This window comes from Ovis aries, chromosome 7 (genome assembly GCF_016772045.2).
Source record: "Ovis aries strain OAR_USU_Benz2616 breed Rambouillet chromosome 7, ARS-UI_Ramb_v3.0, whole genome shotgun sequence".
NCBI lineage: Eukaryota > Metazoa > Chordata > Mammalia > Artiodactyla > Bovidae > Ovis > Ovis aries.
Genome location: NC_056060.1, coordinates 46,375,771 through 46,396,223, shown reverse-complemented (window position 1 = coordinate 46,396,223; position 20,453 = coordinate 46,375,771). Strand labels below are relative to the sequence as shown.

At 35.9% G+C, this 20,453-nt stretch overlaps 1 protein-coding gene across 5 annotated transcripts in view; it reads right to left on the bottom strand.

The window, feature by feature from the left end:
• The window catches only part of VPS13C (vacuolar protein sorting 13 homolog C), a 181,184-nt gene that overhangs the window by 15,764 nt on the left and 144,967 nt on the right, over window positions 1-20,453 (bottom strand). For 4 of the 5 annotated variants that reach the window (XM_004010549.6, XM_004010550.6, XM_004010551.6 and 1 more), the window contains 12 exons: window positions 17,368-17,603; window positions 15,190-15,331; window positions 13,900-14,040; window positions 10,623-10,704; window positions 10,442-10,511; window positions 9,717-9,828; window positions 9,498-9,611; window positions 5,212-5,351; window positions 3,549-3,630; window positions 2,253-2,366; window positions 1,376-1,451; window positions 802-965 (listed from right to left, as the gene is read on the bottom strand). In XM_004010549.6, the coding sequence (XP_004010598.3) occupies window positions 802-965; window positions 1,376-1,451; window positions 2,253-2,366; window positions 3,549-3,630; window positions 5,212-5,351; window positions 9,498-9,611; window positions 9,717-9,828; window positions 10,442-10,511; window positions 10,623-10,704; window positions 13,900-14,040; window positions 15,190-15,331; window positions 17,368-17,603 (1,473 nt within the window). Of the gene's footprint in view, window positions 1-801; window positions 966-1,375; window positions 1,452-2,252; window positions 2,367-3,548; window positions 3,631-5,211; window positions 5,352-9,497; window positions 9,612-9,716; window positions 9,829-10,441; window positions 10,512-10,622; window positions 10,705-13,899; window positions 14,041-15,189; window positions 15,332-17,367; window positions 17,604-19,182; window positions 19,259-20,453 lie in introns of those variants that run through there. The other variant, XM_060417838.1, reaches the window with a different exon arrangement.

Sequence of the window (20,453 nt, the reverse complement as noted above, 5' to 3'; positions counted from 1 at the left end):
CCTCTCATGGACAGCAACTAACCTGACAAGTAAAGCGCTTTAGAGGAGACGATACACATTAGAAATCACAGGCACAAACACAGCAGTTGAACAGTCTACTGAGTTAATTTCAAAAGTTAAAAAGTAATATTCGTGCATTCTTTACATAACTTTCAAGTAGTGTTAGTAACTAAAAATAGCTGTATATCACACAGAAAAATAACTGAAGGATGTATACTAAACTGAAAAGATCAGATACCTCTAGGAAGAGGAGAAGGATAATCAAAGAGTACCTTATAGCCTTACCTAGGTTCCCATTACTCACTTAAAAAAATAACTTAGAAGTTCTTATAATTACTTGTACGGAAGATAGTCATGTATCACCTGTATAATTGAATGGTATAGTACTGAAAAGTAATGAAAGGTAGTTCCTGGTTTGTAACACGTAACCTGTGCACCTGCCTTCTATAGAAACGGTTGACTGATGATGACCTGAAGCCAACTCTCTCCCTCCAGTTACCTCCACGTTCCTCTGCTCCACTTCCCCACCTTCCACACTAGTGCTAATCTGCCATCATTATAGTTTTCACTCCAGCCCAAGCGCCAAAGTCTAGGAATTGGAGTGGGGGTGGGCGGTTAGGGTAGACTGATGGTGATAAAGGGAAAGAAGAACAAAAAAGGAAACAGAAAGTGTGCAATTTATCACTACTGTTGCTCTGACAGACTTACTTACAAGCAGTGTTCCACGTGCCACACAACCAGTACATATGCTAAAGTGTATCTGTAAGTTAGTATTTCTTGAAGATTCTGCAGGAGACTTACAAGCAGCAAGCCCTTTCCCCCTCTGGCCAGGCTGTCACCAAAATCTTTAGGCTGCCGACCCATCTCCTCTCTTCTTTTTTGCTGATATTCTTTGTCCATTGTAATTGCTGCCAAACCTTTTCCAACAGAGCCGGTGATTCGAGATACAACTCCTGCTGCACCACCTGTCAAAAGACCCAGAGAAGTAAATCACACTGTTTCTTTGAAGAGCATTATCGCAATACAGAGCATGTGGCTGCTTGAAACCAACAGGTGCTTAAAATTCTGTCTCCTATACAAAAAGGCAGATATTGATTGTATTCAGTTCCCACTTAGCAAGAAGAGGAATAAAACTATTGCAAGTACACTGATTAACAAATCTACGACATAAAAAAAAAAAAAACACCTCAGCAGGTCAATGTCAAATTATTTTCCATTTAAGAACAAGTGAACTCATCTTTCAGAACAATTATTATACAGCGAAACCCTCTTTTCTGAAACATAGTCATTTATTTTTATAAACAATGAATTTAATAACATAAAAATATAAATTATTATGTTTATACACATACACACACAAATATGTAATACATACCTACTGTGTGTCCAAAGAGACTTTTTACTCCAATTACTAACCCCTCAGCAAATTCTTCAGGGCCTTGAACAGCACCCTGGTCAAAAATTTAAAGAAAAGTTTGCTACTTAAAATTTAAATACGTTTAAGACTTTGAATCTAGTATTTCAGAATTTCCATGAAGATACGAAATCTCAAAGATGCGTCAGCATTGTGCTGACAGTTTTCACCTTCTAATCCCCAAACTGATGGAACACCTATTGTGTCTGAAGATACTTTTAACCCACATGATCTTAGCAACCCTTTAAGATGTCAACTCTTTAAGATGACAAAAACTGGAGAGGAATAAATCATTGGCTTCAGTCAAAATTGGAAATTGGCCTTCCAGGACCAAGTGCCATCAGACTGTTACAGCAAGCCACATTGAAAGCAAGACTAGCAGCCCACACAGTTTGGGCTCTCTTGTTTTCCCATTTATTCTTTTTGCTTTGTCCTTCTGAAACCCTCACCACACTGGGATCCTGCATCCTTTAAATGGAGAACAGGTTAGAGGAAAGCTTGACTATGAAACAAAGTCAGCTTTCAATGCCCATTAGTTCTTTACACGGTGGTGACACAGTTTTGAAACGTTCTGTCTACTTAGCACTCTTCCTAACAACTACGTTAAATCCTAGAAAATGTAGGCATGCTTTATTACCCAGATACTAGAAGTGCTCAGTTAGTTCTAAAACAATCTTTTGATGTTATCGCTAGTAATTTTTAAAATATATAAAATTGATATACTTGGTATTTGAACATTATTCAGTTCCAAGATACAATTAAAATATGAATTATCTGTCATAAAAAGTAGAACATCCGTTTTTCTATACTACACTTAAAATAAATAAAAGACCAATACCTGGAAGGGTTCATAGAAAAAAGCTTCAAAGCCTTCAGATAGACCTCTAATTAATCCAAACGGGTTTCCAAGTACATCTAAGCCCAATACAAGGACATACATCTGTTTCAAGAACTACAGGAAAATAAATAAATAAATGAATGAATGAAGTTCTTTGCAACCATTGTAAGAAAATACATCATGAACCAACGTGGAAAAAGTGGGATACTGACTAAATTAGGTTGTTAAAGGAAAACTCTGCAGTGACGTTTTACTATGTTCCAGGCACTATGGTCCTACTTTACATGGGACTTTCAAATGGGATAGAACTCACGTTTGAGGCAAAGTCAGCCTTTTGTCAGTTACATAGCCTTGGACAAGTCGCGTAGTCTCTATAGGCCCTGTTCTTTTCATCTGTAAACTGGGAGGTCTATTATACTGACCTTGCATGGCTGAGTATGCATATTAAATGGATATATATTTATTGCTATGAACTAAATGGGTTGATAACCAAAACAAAAAGGCAAATGAAAAAATATCCTTATTTGAACATGTAAAAATCAAGTTTAAACACCGTAAGAGAAAAGACCTTTCAGCAGAGGAAGGCAAGAGCAATGTCACCCACAGCAATGGTACACGTGCGTAGCAATGGTAACTCGTGCGTGTGTGCTCAGTTGCTTAAGTCCTGTCCGCTTCTTTGCAACCCCATGGGCTGTAGCCCGCCAGGTTCCTCTGCCCATGGAATTTTCAAGGCAAGAATATTGGAGTGAGTTGCCATGCCCTCCTCCAGGGAATCTTCCCGACTCGGGGAGAGAACCTGCGTCTCTTATATCTACGGCAATGGCAGGTGTGTTCCTTACCACTACGCCACCTGGCAAGCCCAATGGCACTCTGGTGCCCCCAAAACAGCTACTGTGTCTCTGTGCACAGACTTCAAACCATGGAGGAACAGGCATCAGTAAGAGGAACTTGGTTTCCTCGCAATTCTACTATACTATGCTTAGAAACTATAGTCACTGAAGGAATAAAATGTAATGACCCTTAAATCACTATTCTTTCTCAAAGTGGTAAATGTATAATTGCAAAAGGAAAACACACTAAAGCAAACTTTTTAAAAGGTTTATATAGTTGGTGGGGCGGGAGGGGGGTGGAATTAAAGAAACAGAAGTTAATCATTCCAGAAAACTACTAAGTAATGAGATTGTGAACTGCACTAAGTTAGGTAAATGTCACCCACTACTGTCACACATAAATGCTTTGCTTTTATATTATGAAGTATCTTCCGAATGAGCTACTATTAATACAACAGGAAGTTACCTGTTCACTGTAATGTCTAACAACACTCCACATGAGCTGATCTCTGTTGTAAAACTGATACCGAATTTCATAATAAGCAAGTCTGGGAGGAGAAAGAGTCAAAAGTACTAAGATTATTTTTTGGGAAAAAAAAAAAAAAGACTTAAAATTTCAGTGATAATAATTTCTAAGTCACAATTAGGTTTGTACATGTAATTTGAGATATTAAATATTAGGATGCCAAAACTATGATAAAAATAGTACATTGTCATGCAAATCTTTCATAAACACACACAGAGTAAAAAGTTGACCATAATCCCACTACACAGTGAATTTTTTTCTTAAACTTTTTCTTTTCCTCGTTTTCCACTTCAAATTCTTTCTTTTCTATGCAACTGAAAAATATTAAAACACTCTGTATGCATTTTTATACTCAACATTTTAGATAAATATTCTTTTAGGTTTTCAAATTTTGATATAACCATTTTCAATAACATAGCATTCCATCATGTGGATAGGTCAAACAATTCTTTCACGATCAGATTATTTCCAAATTTTGACGTAATAATCAGAGTTGCCATGTGTATTCTGAATACACCTTTGGTTGCATTTCAAGATTATTTTCTGACTGAATTCCTACCCAAAATAATTACTGAGTGAAAGCCTACAAAAACATTTAAGACTCTTGATATATACCCCTTTCCACTTGTACATATGATTAAAAAAATAAAAAATGTCCATTTCTTAGATGCACTTCTCTCTAGTACTAGGATTTCTCATATTTTGAAATCTTTGATAATTTGCTTTAATTTGCATATATTCTTTGATAAACAATAAAACTAAACATTTCTAATATCTATTAGCCACTGTATCTTCCCTTTTATGAATTAGTTCACGTTGTTCTCTAGTACCTATGGCATTTGAATTTTTAGGTTAAAAATTAAATTATTAACCTTTTGCTATACTTATATCATCCCAGTTCTTTGTTTTTTTAATTATTTTCATTGATTTTGTTTTAAGAGTTTAATTTTTATGTAGTCAAATTAATTTTTATTTTTCCATCAGGATTTTTTCCATTGCTTTTAAACATAGGAAGGTTTCCTTTTATTTAGAGATTTGATAGCAAATAACTTCTATTTTTCCTTAGTCTTTTTCTTTCCATTTGAACTTAATATTTAAGCCTTTGATTCCTATAAAATTTGATAGTATACAAGGTAAAAATAATATTAATGAATTTTTTTCTCTAATACCACTGTTGAATATCAATTCAATAAATATTCATTGAATTTATATGTATCTGGCACACACAAATATTCTTATATGAAAGGTAGCAAGGAGCTATTATCTATACTTTGCCACAAATTATACTGAAATCTAATCCTACTGCTATCTATTTTTAAATATAATTTCACTTAAAACATGGTCCATTTATAACATACTACTAAAATAATTCAATGTTTATACTATATTCATATATTATCTAGATGCTGATAACTGAAAAAAATATTAGACTCTTTACCTTGTCTTTATGAGTCCAAACTAGAATGGGTCCAAACTATTAAAAGTGTAAGTAGTAGAATTACCACTTTTCTAAGGTAACTTCTAGCACAAATGAAAAGAATGAATATCCAGAAATAGCATCCTGGTATAAAAACCTCCTAACACACTTCATCAGAACTCTTACTTGAATATAAGGTCATCCACATCAGTCAGAGTAGCACCGATGCTTTTCAATAGCAGGTTGACAGAATGAATTGGAATCAGTTCCTGTTTCTCTTGGTTTGATTCCTCACCACCAGAACCCAAAGACAAACTCAAGTGCAACTAAAAGGAAAATAATGTTCAGTAAATGAAAACTAAAAACAAAAATATCTACATACATGGACACCACATTGTCCAGACACAAACAAATGTACCTTTCAATTAGAATCCTAAAGAAAACTATTACTTGTTATTCAATATATTACACAGAACAGTTCTGATCCTCATATTTACTTTCTAATAAAATACAAATCAATTTGTCCCCAAAACTGAACCATAATTTTATTCAAACTTTATAAATAACATTGTGTTTATATGGAGGAAACCAAAAAAACACTTTGCAAAAACAGCATAATCATTTTAAGAGGAAAAAAATGTCAACTGGCCTACCAGCAGTCTAACTCAAAATAATGGATAATCATTTCTACAAGATAAATAACTTTTAGTAACAATTAAGAATAACTGCAGTATAATTACACAAGGATAAGTAACAACAGCATGACAATTATGGCAACACTTTAGCAAGTTCCAAATAAATGGTTAAAAGAATAATAAGGTTTTCAACCCTAAAGACTCCACCAGAAAATTACTAGAGCTCATCAATGAATACAGTAAAGTTGCAGGATATAAAATCAACACACAGAAATCCCTTGCATTCCTATACACTAACAATGAGAAAGTAGAAAAAGAAATTAAGGAAACAATTCCATTCACCATTGCAACGAAAAGAATAAAATACTTAGGAATATATCTACCTAAAGAAACTAAAGACCTATATATAGAAAACTATAAAACACTGATTAAAGAAATCAAAGAGGACACTAATAGATGCAGAAATATACCATGTTCATGGATCGGAAGAATCAATATAGTGAAGATGAGTATACTACCCAAAGCAATTTATAAATTCAATGCAATCCCTATCAAGCTACCAGCCATATTTTTCACAGAACTAGAACAAATAATTTCAAGATTTGTATGGAAATACAAAAACCTCGAATTGCCAAAGCAATCTTGAGAAATAAGAATGGAACTGGAGGAATCAACTTGACTGACTTCAGGCTCTACTACAAAGCCACAGTCATCAAAACAGTATGGTACTGGCACAAAGACAGACATATAGATCAATGGAACAAAATAGAAAGCCCAGAGATAAATCCACACACATATGGACACCTTATCTTTGACAAAGGAGGCAAGAATATACAATGGAGTAAAGACAATCTCTTTAACAAGTGGTGCTGGGAAAACTGGTCAACCACTTGTAAAAGAATGAAACTAGATCACTTTCTAATACCCCACACAAAAATAAACTCAAAATGGATTAAAGATCTAAATGTAAGACCAGAAACTATAAAACTCCTAGAGGAGAACATAGGCAAAACATTCTCCGACATAAATCACAGCAGGATCCTCTATGATCCACCTCCCAGAATTCTGGAAATAAAAGCAAAAATAAACAAATGGGATCTAATTAAAATTAAAAGCTTCTGCACAATGAAGGAAAATATAAGCAAGGTGAAAAGACAGCCTTCTGAATGGGAGAAAATAATAGCAAATGAAGCAACTGACAAACAACTAATCTCAAAAATATACAAGCAACTTATGCAGCTCAATTCCAGAAAAATAAACGACCCAATCAAAAAATGGGCCAAAGAACTAAATAGACATTTCTCCAAAGAAGACATACGGATGGCTAACAAACACATGAAAAGATGCTCAACATCACTCATTATTAGAGAAATGCAAATCAAAACCACAGTGAGGTACCACTTCACACCAGTCAGAATGGCTGCGATCCAAAAATCTGCAAGCAATAAATGCTGGAGAGGGTGTGGAGAAAAGGGAACCCTCCTACACTGTTGGTGGGAGTGCAAACTAGTACAGCCACTATGGAGAACAGTGTGGAGATTCCTTAAAAATTGCAAATAGAACTACCTTATGACCCAGCAATCCCACTGCTGGGCATACACACCGAGGAAACCAGAATGGAAAGAGACACATGTACCCCAATGTTCATCGCAGCACTGTTTATAATAGCCAGGAGATGGAAACAACCTAGATGTCCATCAGCAGATGAATGGATAAGAAAGCTGTGGTACATATACACAATGGAGTATTACTCAGCCATTAAAAAGAACTCATTTGAATCAGTTCTGATGAGATGGATGAAACTGGAGCCAATTATACAGAGTGAAGTAAGCCAGAAAGAAAAACACCAATACAGTATACTAACACATATATATGGAATTTAGAAAGATGGCAATGACGACCCTGTATGCAAGACAGGAAAAAAGACACAGATGTGTATAACGGACTTTTGGACTCAGAGGGAGAGGGAGAGGGTGGGATGATTTCGGAGAATGGCATTCTAACATGTATACTATCATGTAAGAATTGAATCGCCAGTCTATGTCTGACGCAGGATACAGCATGCTTGGGGCTGGTGCAGGGGGATGACCCACAGAGATGTTATGGGGAGGGAGGTGGTAGGGGGGTTCATGTTTGGAAACGCATGTAAGAATTAAAGATTTTAAAATTAAAAAAATAAAAAAAGAAAAGAAAAATAAGGTTTTCAGCTTCCACAACCCCTTCAACTCAGGACTTAACCATGGGATTTTCACATTCCCATTTAGCTTCTTCTGCTTCGTGCTGCACTAACATTAGTGAGATAGTGCCAGAAGATACAGGCAGAAGGTAATTCAATATGTGTTAAGTAAAGCAGATAACTCTGCCTTCTCATTCTGCCAGTTCTCTAGGCATTCTCCCTCAATAGAGAGCTCAATAGAGGGGACTTATGGAAAAGCCAGGGAAGCCTGGTTGTTGAATTTTTTCTCTCATGTGGACTTTTGCCCATCTGCAGACTTAGAGAGGGCTGGGATCCATGAGGGGCAATCTTCAGTGAAAAGAGATCCAGCCTTTTCCTACAGAGTAAGAAATGACCACGACGGCCATGATTTTAGTTATTCAACATTATGGGGCGAGTCCCAGTGTGCCTAAAAACATCGTCATTTAGTCGCTCAGCCAAGTCCAACTCTGTGACTGAACGGACTGTAACCTGCCTCAGCCCTTGGGATTCCCCAGGCAAGAATACTGGAGTGGGTTGCCATTTGCTTCTCCAGGGGACCTTCCCGAAACAGGGATTGAATCTGTGTCTCCTGCTTGGCAGGAGGATTTTTACCACTGAGTCACAATATGTATAGGTAAATTATAAACCTGTAATACCCCATGGAGATTATAAACCCCATGAAGTCATTTTATATCTTCAACAGCAACTTCAATAGCAGGTCTTCAGTTAAGAATTTGTTGAAGGTATTGTCCAATCTCATAAAGAACTGATTTTCATTTAATAATGAAAAAGAAATTGTGTATAACTCATCACATAAAACAATATCAATTTTGAACCTAACACTATCAATATATTTGATATCACCAAACTAATATATCAACTTAAAATTAATTAATTAATTAATTAAAATAATAATTTTATTTTATAAATCCATTCCCTCAGCTGAATGGACTGGTGAATGCAACTGACAATATTGTGCGGTTAACAGTTTTTGAGAATGTAAAGGATCATCAATATTTTTAAAGAGTTACTTAATTGTAAATCTGGCCCATTACACAAGTTTAGAGCTTTATGGCTGATAGCATTTGTGGATTCTCTAAGCAGTCACCTTTTCCTAGAACAGCTAAAAAGAATAACAAAAGGAGACAAGGAAATGGGTTCATAAAGGACAAAATCAGGCAAGTGAAAGGTATCCAATTTTCCACTCCCCTAGTTACAATCAAATTTTGGAAGGGTGAAAAATACCACATCAACAGTGTAACAGCAACTTCAGCGTTTTCACATTCTGGTTAGGACACCCATTATAGCTTTCTATTCAGACAGTGAGGAGTTACAAAGCGCAACCACAACATTAAATGTTGGTGAGCACTTCTTTGCTTAATTAAGAAATGCTTTTGTCAGCTTCTTCCTTGAAGAAAGGGGTTATTAATTCAAGACTAGAGATCATGCTCTGGTGGTTTCTCTGTGGGAATTGTGGCTGTACATATGTTACAGAGAACTGTCTTAATTATTTCAATTAATCAAACAAAATTCCCCTCCAAATATTAGATATAACAAATTAAAACTCACATTTGTATACATAGCCTTTAAAAGTTCTACAATACTTCTGTCAAATTTTCAAAGTAATAATTACAACAAACCTTTATAGGAGAAATATGGAAATGTTCAAAGAAACTAAGAATGGATGTATCAGTCACTGAGGTCCCCACTAATTCTGTGTTTATAGCATCAGAGTCTTCCCGGATTAACTCTGTCTGAAAAAAATTAATCAAGATTTTCTATTTTAATTTTTTTCTACAACAATTATTGAAAAGAATGGTTGATCTTTCATAATATTCCCAAGAAATAAAAATTATTACCCATTTTCTTTCAGCTTCAGGGTCAGTTGTTGGGGTAAACAGCGTAGTAATAGCTCCTAGAAATCCCTGATCAACTTTTAAAGCCATTTCCTGAATGAGAACCATAAAATACCTAAGGGAAAAAAAAATTTTTTTAATAGAAAAAGCTTTCTTAAGGATGAAAAAGGCATTTTATCAAACCTTGTAATTTTCCATGTTAAAACTTTGATTTTCCCCAAAAATCACAGCAAGATCTTGTTCCATGATCTCTTAAACAAGGGTTATGTTAGCAAGATCAAAGTTTATTTAGGCTGAGATCTTTTTTTTTAAATTAAAGTAAAAGTTTCACTGCTATATTAACACTTAGCATTTAAAGTTCCAAATGCTCTATTTACCATGTTATGGAAGATATAAGAACAATGATGATGTAGCATATATTATCTAATTTTTAAAGTCCACAGGAATTAAAGAACATATCTCTCAAACACATCATTTATATTTCACTATTTTATATTCTAATGGAAGTTACAAAGGGGAGAAGTGGTTGAAGGAATTTTATACTTTAAAATATATAGAAGCTATTATTAAAATAAGTTTCAACATATAAAATCAGTTGACTATAAAGTAGATTGATACGTTCAGGTGGAAATAATTTTCATACAAAAGTCACTTCCAAAACATAATGTATTTTCAAAAGAGATTCTCATTTTAAATTCCTTTAGATGAATAAGGGCATCTTTACTTACTTGAACTGTAAGACTTTACTGTACTCATTAAATCTTGTGATGACACTCACATCAATGAAAGGTTTGGGCTCTAAAAGGAAGAAAGAAAACAGGAAAAAGGCAATCAAGCTTTCTAGTAGGTCAAAATGATATCTATTCAACTTTTATGTATAGAGTATATCTCAGCGTAAATTTTTCTTACCTGAATCCAAAGCAATAGATTTTGGAGGGGCCACAGGATGAAATACAACAGGGAACACTGTACCTGGTAACTGACTATCAACCTAAAGAAAAGAAAACTGATTCAGCCGTACTTAATTTAAACTTTTGTTTCAGAGGTGTATTACAGAAGAAGCCACTAATTACATCATAAATAATATCCGTATTTGTATGTGCTGCTATTAAAAGTTTTTCTTTAAATCTAAATTTCTTATATATCTCACCAAGGGCAAGTTTCCACATACATCAACATTCTCATAATTGCACTAGAACTGTGGAGCATGAACACCATTGATGGAAATATTTGTATCAATGGATCATGTGACATTTCAACTATCTATGATTTAAATAAAAATGTAAGTGAAGACTGCGTATGAAATTACAGGTTAGGTATTAAGAGAAAGAGAATGAAAATGTCCTAAAAAGTAGTAATCCGTAGTTAAAAACAAGAGATGGTGGGAGGCAGGAAGGGAGAAAGCAAACAAACAGCCTCCAATAAAGCCCTAATCATTCCCATATAGAAGAATAAAAGAAAATCTTTATTTGGGATTCGATGACAAAGTCAAAGAAATATTAAAAATAACAATTTGCGTAAGAAAACATATGGCCAAATTAAAGTCTCAATGGTCATTTAGCCTTGGATAATTAGTATGGTGAATCTACAGGATATATGGAAGAAGGAGAATAACTTATAACAAAAAGAAAGAAATCAATTTTGACCTATGATTTTTGTGTTGTTCAGTTGCTAAGTTATGTCCAACTCTTTTTGATGCCATAGACTGTAGCATACCAGACTTCCCTGTCCTTCACCATCTCCCAGAGCTTCCTCAAACTCATGCCCATCAAGGCAGTGATGCCATCCAACCATCTCGTCCTCTGTCATCCCCTTCTCTCCTGTCTTCAATCTTTCCCAGTATCAGGGTCTTTTCCAGTGAGTCAGCTCTTTGCATCAGGTGGCCAAAGTACTGGAGCTTCAGCTTCAGCATCAGTCCTTCCAATGAATATTCAGGGTTGATTTCCTTTAGGATTGACTGGTTTGATCTTCTTGCAGTCTCTCAAGAGTCTTCTCCAACACCACAGTTCAGTACCATCAGTTCTTCAGCACTCAGCTTCCTTTATAGTCCAACCGTCACATCCATACATGACTACTGGAAAAGCCATAGCTTTGACTATATGGACCTTTGTCAGTAAAGTAATGTCTCTGGTTTTTAATATGCTGTCTCAGTTTGTCATAGATTTTCTTCCAAGGAGTAAGCGTCTTCTAATTTCAGGGCTGTTGTCACCATCTACAGTGATTTTGGAGCCCAAGAAAATAAAGGCTGTTACTGTTTCGATTGTTTCTCCATCTATTTGCCATGAAGTGATGGGACCAGATGTCGTGATGTCAGTTTCCTGAATGCTGACTTTCAAGCTCTCCTCTTTCACCTTCATCAAGAGGCTCCTTAGTTTCTCTTTGCTTTCTGCCCTAAGGGTTGTGCTATCTGCATATCTGAGGTTACTGATATTTCTCCCGGCAATCTGGATTCCAGCTTGTGCTTCATCCAGCTCGGCACTTCACATGACGTACTCTGCATATAACTTAAATAAGCAGGGTGACAATATACAGCCTTGACATACTCCTTTCCCAATTTGGAACCAGTTCATTGTACCATGTCTGGTTCTAACTGTTGCTTCTTGACCTGCATACAGATTTCTCAGGAGGCAGGTCAGGTGGTCTGGTATTCCTATCTCTTTCAGAATTTTCCACATTTTGTTGTTATCCACACAGTCAAAGGCTTTGGCATAGTCAATAAAGCAGATGTTTTTTCTAGAATTCTCTTGCTTTTTCCATGATCCAACAGATGTTGGCAATTTAATCTCTGGTTCCTCTGCCTTTTCTAAATCCAGCTTGAACATCTGGGAGTTCTGGGTTCATGTACTGTTGAAGCCTGGCTTGGAGAATTCTGAGCACTACTCTGCTAGCATGTGAAATTAGTGCGATTGTGTGGTAGTTTGAGCATTCTTTGGCATTTCCCTTCTTTGGGATTGGAATGAAACTGACCTTTTCCAGTCCTGTGGCCACTGCTGAGTTTTCCCAATTTGCTGGCATACTGAGTGCAGCACTTTCACAGCATCATCTTTCAGGACTTGAAACAGCTCAACTGGAATTCCATCACCTCCACTAGCTTTGTTAGTGATGCTCCCTAAGACCCAGTTGACTTTGGAATCCAGGATGTCTGGCTCTAGGTGAGTGATCACACCATCATGGTTTTCTGGGTCATGGAGATCTTTTTTGTATAGTTCTGTGTATTCTTGTATTCCACCTTTTCTTAATATCTTCTGCTCCTGTTAGGTCCATACCATTTCTGTCCTTTATTGTGCCCATCTTTGCATGAAATGTTCCTTTCAGTTCAGTTCAGTTCAGTCACTTGGTCCTGTCCAATTCTTTGCAACTCCATGGACTGCATGCAAGCCAAGCCTCCCTATCTATCACCAACTCCCGGAGCTTACTCAAATTCATGTCCATTGAGTCAGTGATGCCATCCAACCATCTCATCCTCTGTCGTCCCCTTCTCCTCCCACCTCCAATCTTTCCCAGCATCGGGGTCTTTTCAAATTAGTCAGTTCTTCGCATCAGGTGGCCAAAGTATTGGAGTTTCAGTTTCAGCATCATTCCTTCCAATGAATATTCAGGATTGATTTCCTTTAGGATGGACGGGTTTGATCTCCTTTCAGTCCAAGGGACTCTCAAGAGTCTTCTCCAACACCGCAGTTCAAAAGCATCAATTCTTCGGTGCTCAGCTTTGTTTATAGTCCAACTCTCACATCCATACATGACTACTGGAAAAACCATAGCTTTGACTAGATGGATCTTTGTTCCCTTGGTATCTCTAATCTTCTTGAAGAGATCTCTAGTCTTTTCCATTCTGCTGTTTTCCTCTGTATTTTCGCACTGTTCATTTAGGAAAGCTTTCTTATCTCTCCTTGCCATTCTTTGGAATTCGACATTCAGCTTGGTATATCTTTCCTTTTCTCCTTTGCCTTTCGCTTCTCTTCTCAGCTATTTGTAAGGGCTCCTCAGACAACCATTTGGCCTTCTTGCATTTCTTTTTCTTGGGGATGGTTTTGATCACCATCCCCTGTACAATGTTATGAACCTCCATCCATCATTCTTTAGGCACTCTGTCTATCAGATCTAATCCCTTGACAGAACCTTGTGGAAAAAAAAAAAAATTCAGATACAAGATTCCAAAACTGATTGAATAGGATGACAGTGTTACCTGAAGCCAATACAATCTGGCTCTTAAACTTCTTTGGTGAGGGGATTGCTTGTATTCAACTTGAATTCCTGATAAAAAATGTCGCCTTATAGAGCACCGAGAAGGGAGGCGCATTTCCATTGGGTCCTTGCCAAAATTCACCTGGGAAAAAAGCAGATGTGCTTGTGATGAACTGGTATTAGCAGTGGAGACCATTTTAAATATCCACTCACTCACAAACTGAAAAAGAAAAATGCTCATTTCTAGGTCTAATCAAAAGATCTACCTTAAGATGATCTACAGCTGAGATGTTTGAAGCAGAATCATTACATAACTAAGGTTATATGGAAAATATATTTTCAGTGATATAAACTGTACTTAAAGAACATAAGCCATGCTTTTTATTTTTTAAAAAACCTCAATGAGCGAGTGTGTGATTGTCACTCTGTTGAATACAACTCTTTGCGACCCCATGGACTGTAGCCTGCCAGGCTCCTCTGTCCATGGAATTCTCCAGGCAGGAATACTGGAGTGGGTTACCATTTCCTTCTCCAAAAAACCTCAACAGTAATGAATAATTCCAGATAACACTTATGCTCTAACAAAGTTAAACAGTGAATAGTCACTAGCTTACTCATGTCTGACAGTCACTGAATGGTGTTCTTTCGTTTTAGCATGACCAACATTCGTAAGGATGAGGGTGGGGGTGGGAAGCAAGCAGGCATGGTGACAATGCAAATGCCACCATCAGAGACAGAGAGGAGCCCACACCACACGGCTGAAACTTCGGTCAGGCTTCCGGGCTCTTCCCGAAGCAAAAGTGACTTTCAGTTTTAATAACGTAGGGCCCTGTGTAGAGCACATGTTTATTTGTGGACCTCTACTCATGTCCTAAAATAATTTACATCTAATGAATTTAATTGGGCAAGTTTTTTATAGGGTTTTCATCACTGAGATACACAATTCTGCACAGCCTACAGCAATATATTGCTATCATTCAGAATAGAAGTTTCAATTAGTAATGTTGATTTCTCCATAATTTTCCTGAAAACAAGTTACATGAAACTATCTGCTTTGCAAATAGAGAAAATTATAAAAATGCAGATAAGAAACATGCTTAAATAATGTTTTACAGTATATGATGAACAGTATATTTTAATTTAAAATATGCTAATAAATTTTCTTAGTCATACTAATGCTACTAACAAATTAGTTTCTGCATAGATGTATTTACTTGGATAGCGAAATTTTATTTACTACCACCACCGGCAACATAATACATAAATAAGAAAAAAAACAAATTTGGTATACCTCAAAATTATCATCTAGTTTAATCCAGCCAAAGTCTCTTGATTCTAGATATTTCTTATAGGACTTTTCCAATAAAATTATTTGCTTTTGACTAAATGGCTTCCACTTCTGTTTTGGTTTCATCTCCCAAACAACACCAGAACTAAAATAATTCACAAAGAAAATTAATTAAATTAAATGCATACTTTAGGTTGTGGAATTTTCAGTCAACTCCAAATTGCCACAACTGACAACTCCTATGAAAAATCACATTTATGCAAGAGATTTTAAACACCAAAATATACCTACATTTTATATAAAAGTGCATAAGGAAAAGAGGCAGGGGATATGTTTTTGTATCAAACACTGACATCAATGAACTACGGAACTGGCAAAATTTTCTCATATGGGGATATTTTAGGCAAAAACCCATCAAAATGGAAGACCTAAATATTAAACATCAAACTACAACATTGCTAGATATAACATAGGAGAAAATCTAAGTGACCTTGGGTTTGGCAGTGACTTTTTACAATACATCACTAAAAGCACAATCCATGAAAGAAAAATAGATGTGGGACTTTCCTGAAATTGAAAATTTCTGCTCTGTGAAAGACATTGTTAAAAGAATGAAAAGGCTGGGAGAAAATATTTGTAAAACGTACATCTGATAAAAGACTGATATGGTAAGTCCCCTACCTACAAACCTTTAAGTTTCAAACTTGCAATGATATGAACAGGTGTCCACATGTCCAATCACATAAGTCAGTTTGCGTGTCTGGCACACGCTGTCACACGTGTGCATCTTCTACCAGTGGCTGTGCTTTTGAGTGCCTCACTGTGCACAGTATAGAGTACAGTAGTACAGTATCTCTATTTCAAGCCAGGATGCCCAGAAGCAAACATAAAAGCAGGGGTGATGCAGCTGGTACACAAGAAATGCCAGACGCTGTACTGTACTACTGTACTTTTCAAGGTACTACACTGTAAGATTAAAAACATTTTACTTTTTGTTTTTTATGTATTATTTGTGTGAAAAGTATTATAAACCTATTACAGTACAGTACTATATAGCTAACTGTGTTAGTTGGGTACCTAAGCTAACTTTGTTGGACTTAAGAACAAATTGGATTTATGAACATGCTCTTGGAACAGAACTTGTTTGTATGCAGGAGACTTACTGTACCCAAATTACGCAAAGAACTCTTAAAACACAACAATAGCAAAAAATATTAAATTGGGCAAAAGATCTGAACTTCATCAAATGAGGTTCAAATAACAAAAAAGCATATGAAAAGATGTTCAACATCATATGTAATTAGGTAACTGCAAATTAAAACAAACAGAGAGCACTACAAATCTATTAGAATAGCCAAAAGTTGCAACACTGACAATACTAAAAGCTGGCAAGGATGTGGAACAACGGGAATCTCTCATTCATTCATGGCATGGTTACCAAACGGTGAGCCACTTCTCACAAAATTAAACTGCCAGGTGCTGCACAAAGAGCATTACACATCTGATCTCTGTGTTTCTGCTTCATTTTGAACTTCACCAAACACATTATTATCCGTAGACCCTATACTGCTTATACCTGATAATTATTTCCCTCAATAGCCTCCAAAGAAGAATGAGTCTTTTACCAAAGTCAGTGTGATTGAAAACCCAAAATAGATAAATTCAAATATTTTTCTTATATAAGTATAAGCAGAATCAGAGAAAAGAATTGGGTCCATCATTATTAAAATGTTCTACACAACCATCCAATAAGATCATGTACTTAGGTTAAAATACTGCCTCCGTGAAACTTTTTTCCAATTTATGTGATTCATTGTTCTCGGCTTCCCCAACCGACACCAGTTTCTCCAGCCTCTACAGAACCACAGAACATGTTCACACTTCTTTGTAGCTTTTTTTTCAGTGTTTTTGTAATTCATTTAAAAAATACATACAAACAACAAGGAAAGAAACAAACCTCTTCTCCCACCAACTAATGAGTGTTGTCATAAGGGCCAAGACATTATTTTATCTTAGGGGCTTTTCAACTAGCAGTGAAAGCAGCTGTTCAGTAAGCTTTGCTGAAAGGTATGTACAGTACATCAAATTCAAAATAGGTATTTCTCTACTCTCATCAAACTTGATATTATGAACTTAATGCCTTTTAAAGACTTCTGATACCTTATCTTTCTTCTCCCATACCTGGTTATCCCAATATATGAAACTTCCTGCTTGATTTCATTGTTGACCAGTGAAAGCCCAAGACTATGGAGAGAAAAAGTTATTTCATGATTGGCCTGCTCCATTTCTTCTGCCTGCAGAGCTTTGGAAACCAAGGCAACATCATCAGTGAAAAGCAAAACTCTCTGGCGCCCATCGAGAAATGATACCCAGTGTATCTGGATGTTTGCATCATAGGGAAACTGTCCACATTCATCCTGTGGGAAAGAGACTTCATATTAAAACCACAAACAGTAAGCTTTTATTACAGAAGGTTGAACTGCATGCAGTAGCTAAGAAAACATGACTATAAATCAGAAAACCATCAAAATAACATAAATTAATTAAAGTTATACTTTACAATACTATATTGGTTTTGCCATACATCAACATGAATCCGCCACAGGTATACACACTTGTTCCCCATAATGTGTTTTGAAACATCCTCAATTTTTTCAAACAGTAACAGATCAATAGTGCTTATTTTTCTAAAACCTTACTTTACGTTACCTAGTTAGGCTCAAAGGATACTCAGCAGGAACAAGAATCTCCTTCAAAGGCACCAATGGCATAAGATGCTTACTTGTCTCCCAGATGGAGAACAGAATGGTTTAAAACTTTACTGGAAATGTAGTCTCAGGTAAAATTAGGTTTTAATACTTTATAATGCTGCAAGTATTTATATAAATCACACTGTTAAATAGTCAAACTATGGTCATCAGTTTGTATTAACTCTCACTAAGAAGAGCCTTCTTGGCTGACAGTCTTTTATAGCATTTAAAAATATTAGGTTTGATTTGGTGCACGTCTTCAGATATTTAAATAATGATTTTTTTTCATTCTGGACTCAACATAAATAAAACAACAGTTCACTTCAACAGGCAGTATAAGTACCTAATATGTGCTTTTCAAGCTTTCTTGGAACACAGAAGCCAAAAACAAAGGATGTCGCCAAAAGCACAGAAATGGTTGCTATTTGCTATTCTCTGAAACTGATCTACAGATTTTAACATATATCAAAGTAGACGGCCCAATTTTTTTACTCTAACATGATTAAGTTTTATAAATGTTTCAGAGATACCTACTAAAAAAGGTGTATTTTCTCCTTGTAAACTACAAAATTTGATATGCATCTTGGTTCAATCTTGGTTATTATTCAAATGCTCTCTATTTGTTTTCAATCTATTGGATCTGTTAAAAATTAAATATGGTACATTTTAAAATATCCCCAGGCAACAATGTTTCAGTTGACTTCCAACATTTTCGGTCATACATTTTGATGCAATATTACTCACTGCATGAAGGTTTATGGCTATCATGCCTTCCTGTGTCACATTATCATATTCTATTTAATGATTTTTGCTTTGAATCATAGTTAAATTGTTTTTTACTTTTGTTTACTTGTTAAATCTTTATCATCTCTTCATGCCTTTAACTTTCTGTGCAGTTAACGCAGATCTCATGTAAATAGCATCTGGTTAGAAACTACTTTTTAACTTAATCTGAATGTGATCTTTTAATAGGAGAATTTAAACCACTTTCATTTACTGACATGCTTGATGGGAAGCATGGTTTAGTGGGGAAAATCCAGTGACTATGAAGTCAAGAAGATCTGGTTTTGAGTTCTAACCAGCAGTTCTAAGTTATAACCATAAGAATTTATGATACTATATAATAAGCATTAACATGATATATTCAACAAAATGCACTGACATTTGCCACTTACTATATACTTCCTTAGGCTTCCTTCTTTTACTGTAAGAGCAAATTTTTCTTTATTTTCATTTTCTCAATTGATTTAGAATTCTTTTATTACTCACTTTGCTTCTATTAATTGGTATCCTTTTTAAAAAATCATCTTTGATCTATATTTCTGTAATTAAAATTTAGGATTAAATGGTGTTAATATATTATGTTCAGAACATACTATTTCCCTGCTCCCCCTTTCATTTTATTTTCTTGTCCTTGTCTTTTATCTCACCAACTTTCTCCTATCATAGCTGTCGTATGTTTATAACTTTGGGAATCTCAGGCATACATTCTGAAAATTTTCTCTGGTCCTTCTGTGGAAAAAAAATTTTTCAGAAGTGTGATCAGCTTCTGAATCTTTAGGATCATGCTACAGTTTTCTCCTGAACTATTTTTTCGTAAACTCCATGTTTGTTTGTTTGTTTCCTGTTTATTCACACTTAAACAACCTCTGGATCACTGAAAAAGCAAGAGAGTTCCAGAAAAAACATTTATTTCTGCTTTATTGACTATGCCAAAGCCTTTGACTGTGTGGATCACAATAAACTGGGGAAAATTCTAAAAGAGATGGGAATACAGACCACCTGACCTGCCTCTTGAGAAACCTATATGCAGGTCAGGGAAGCAACAGTTAGAACTGGACATGGAACAACAGAGTGGTTTCAAATAGGAAAAGGAGGCTGTATATTGTCACCCTGCTTATTTAACTTATATGCAGAGTACATCATGAGAAACGCTGGGCTGGAAGAAGCACAAGCTGGAATCAAGATTGCCGGAAGAAATATCAATAACCTCAGATATGCAGATGACACCACTCTTATGACAGAAAGTGAAGAGGAGCTAAAAAGCCTCTTGTTAAAAGGAGACTGAAAAAGTTGGCTTAAAGCTCAACATTCAGAAAACGAAGATCATGGCATCCGGTCCCATCACTTCATGACAAATAGATGGGGAAACAGTGGAAACAGTAGCTGACTATTTTGGGGGGCTCCAAAATCACTGCAGATGGTGACTGCAGCCATGAAATTACAAGACGCTTACTCCTTGGAAGAAAAGTTATGACCAATCTAGATAGCATATTAAAAAGCAGAGACATTATTTTGCCAACAAAGGTCCGTCTAGTCAAGGCTATGGTTTTTCCAGTGGTCATGTATGGATGTGAGTGTTGAACTGTGAAGAAAGCTGAGCGCCGAAGAATTGATGCTTTCGAACTGTGGTGTTGGAGAAGACTCTTAAGAGTCCCTTGGACTGCATGGAGATCCAACCAGTCCATGCCAAAGGAGATCAGTCCTGGGTGTTCATTGGAAGGACTGATGTTGAAG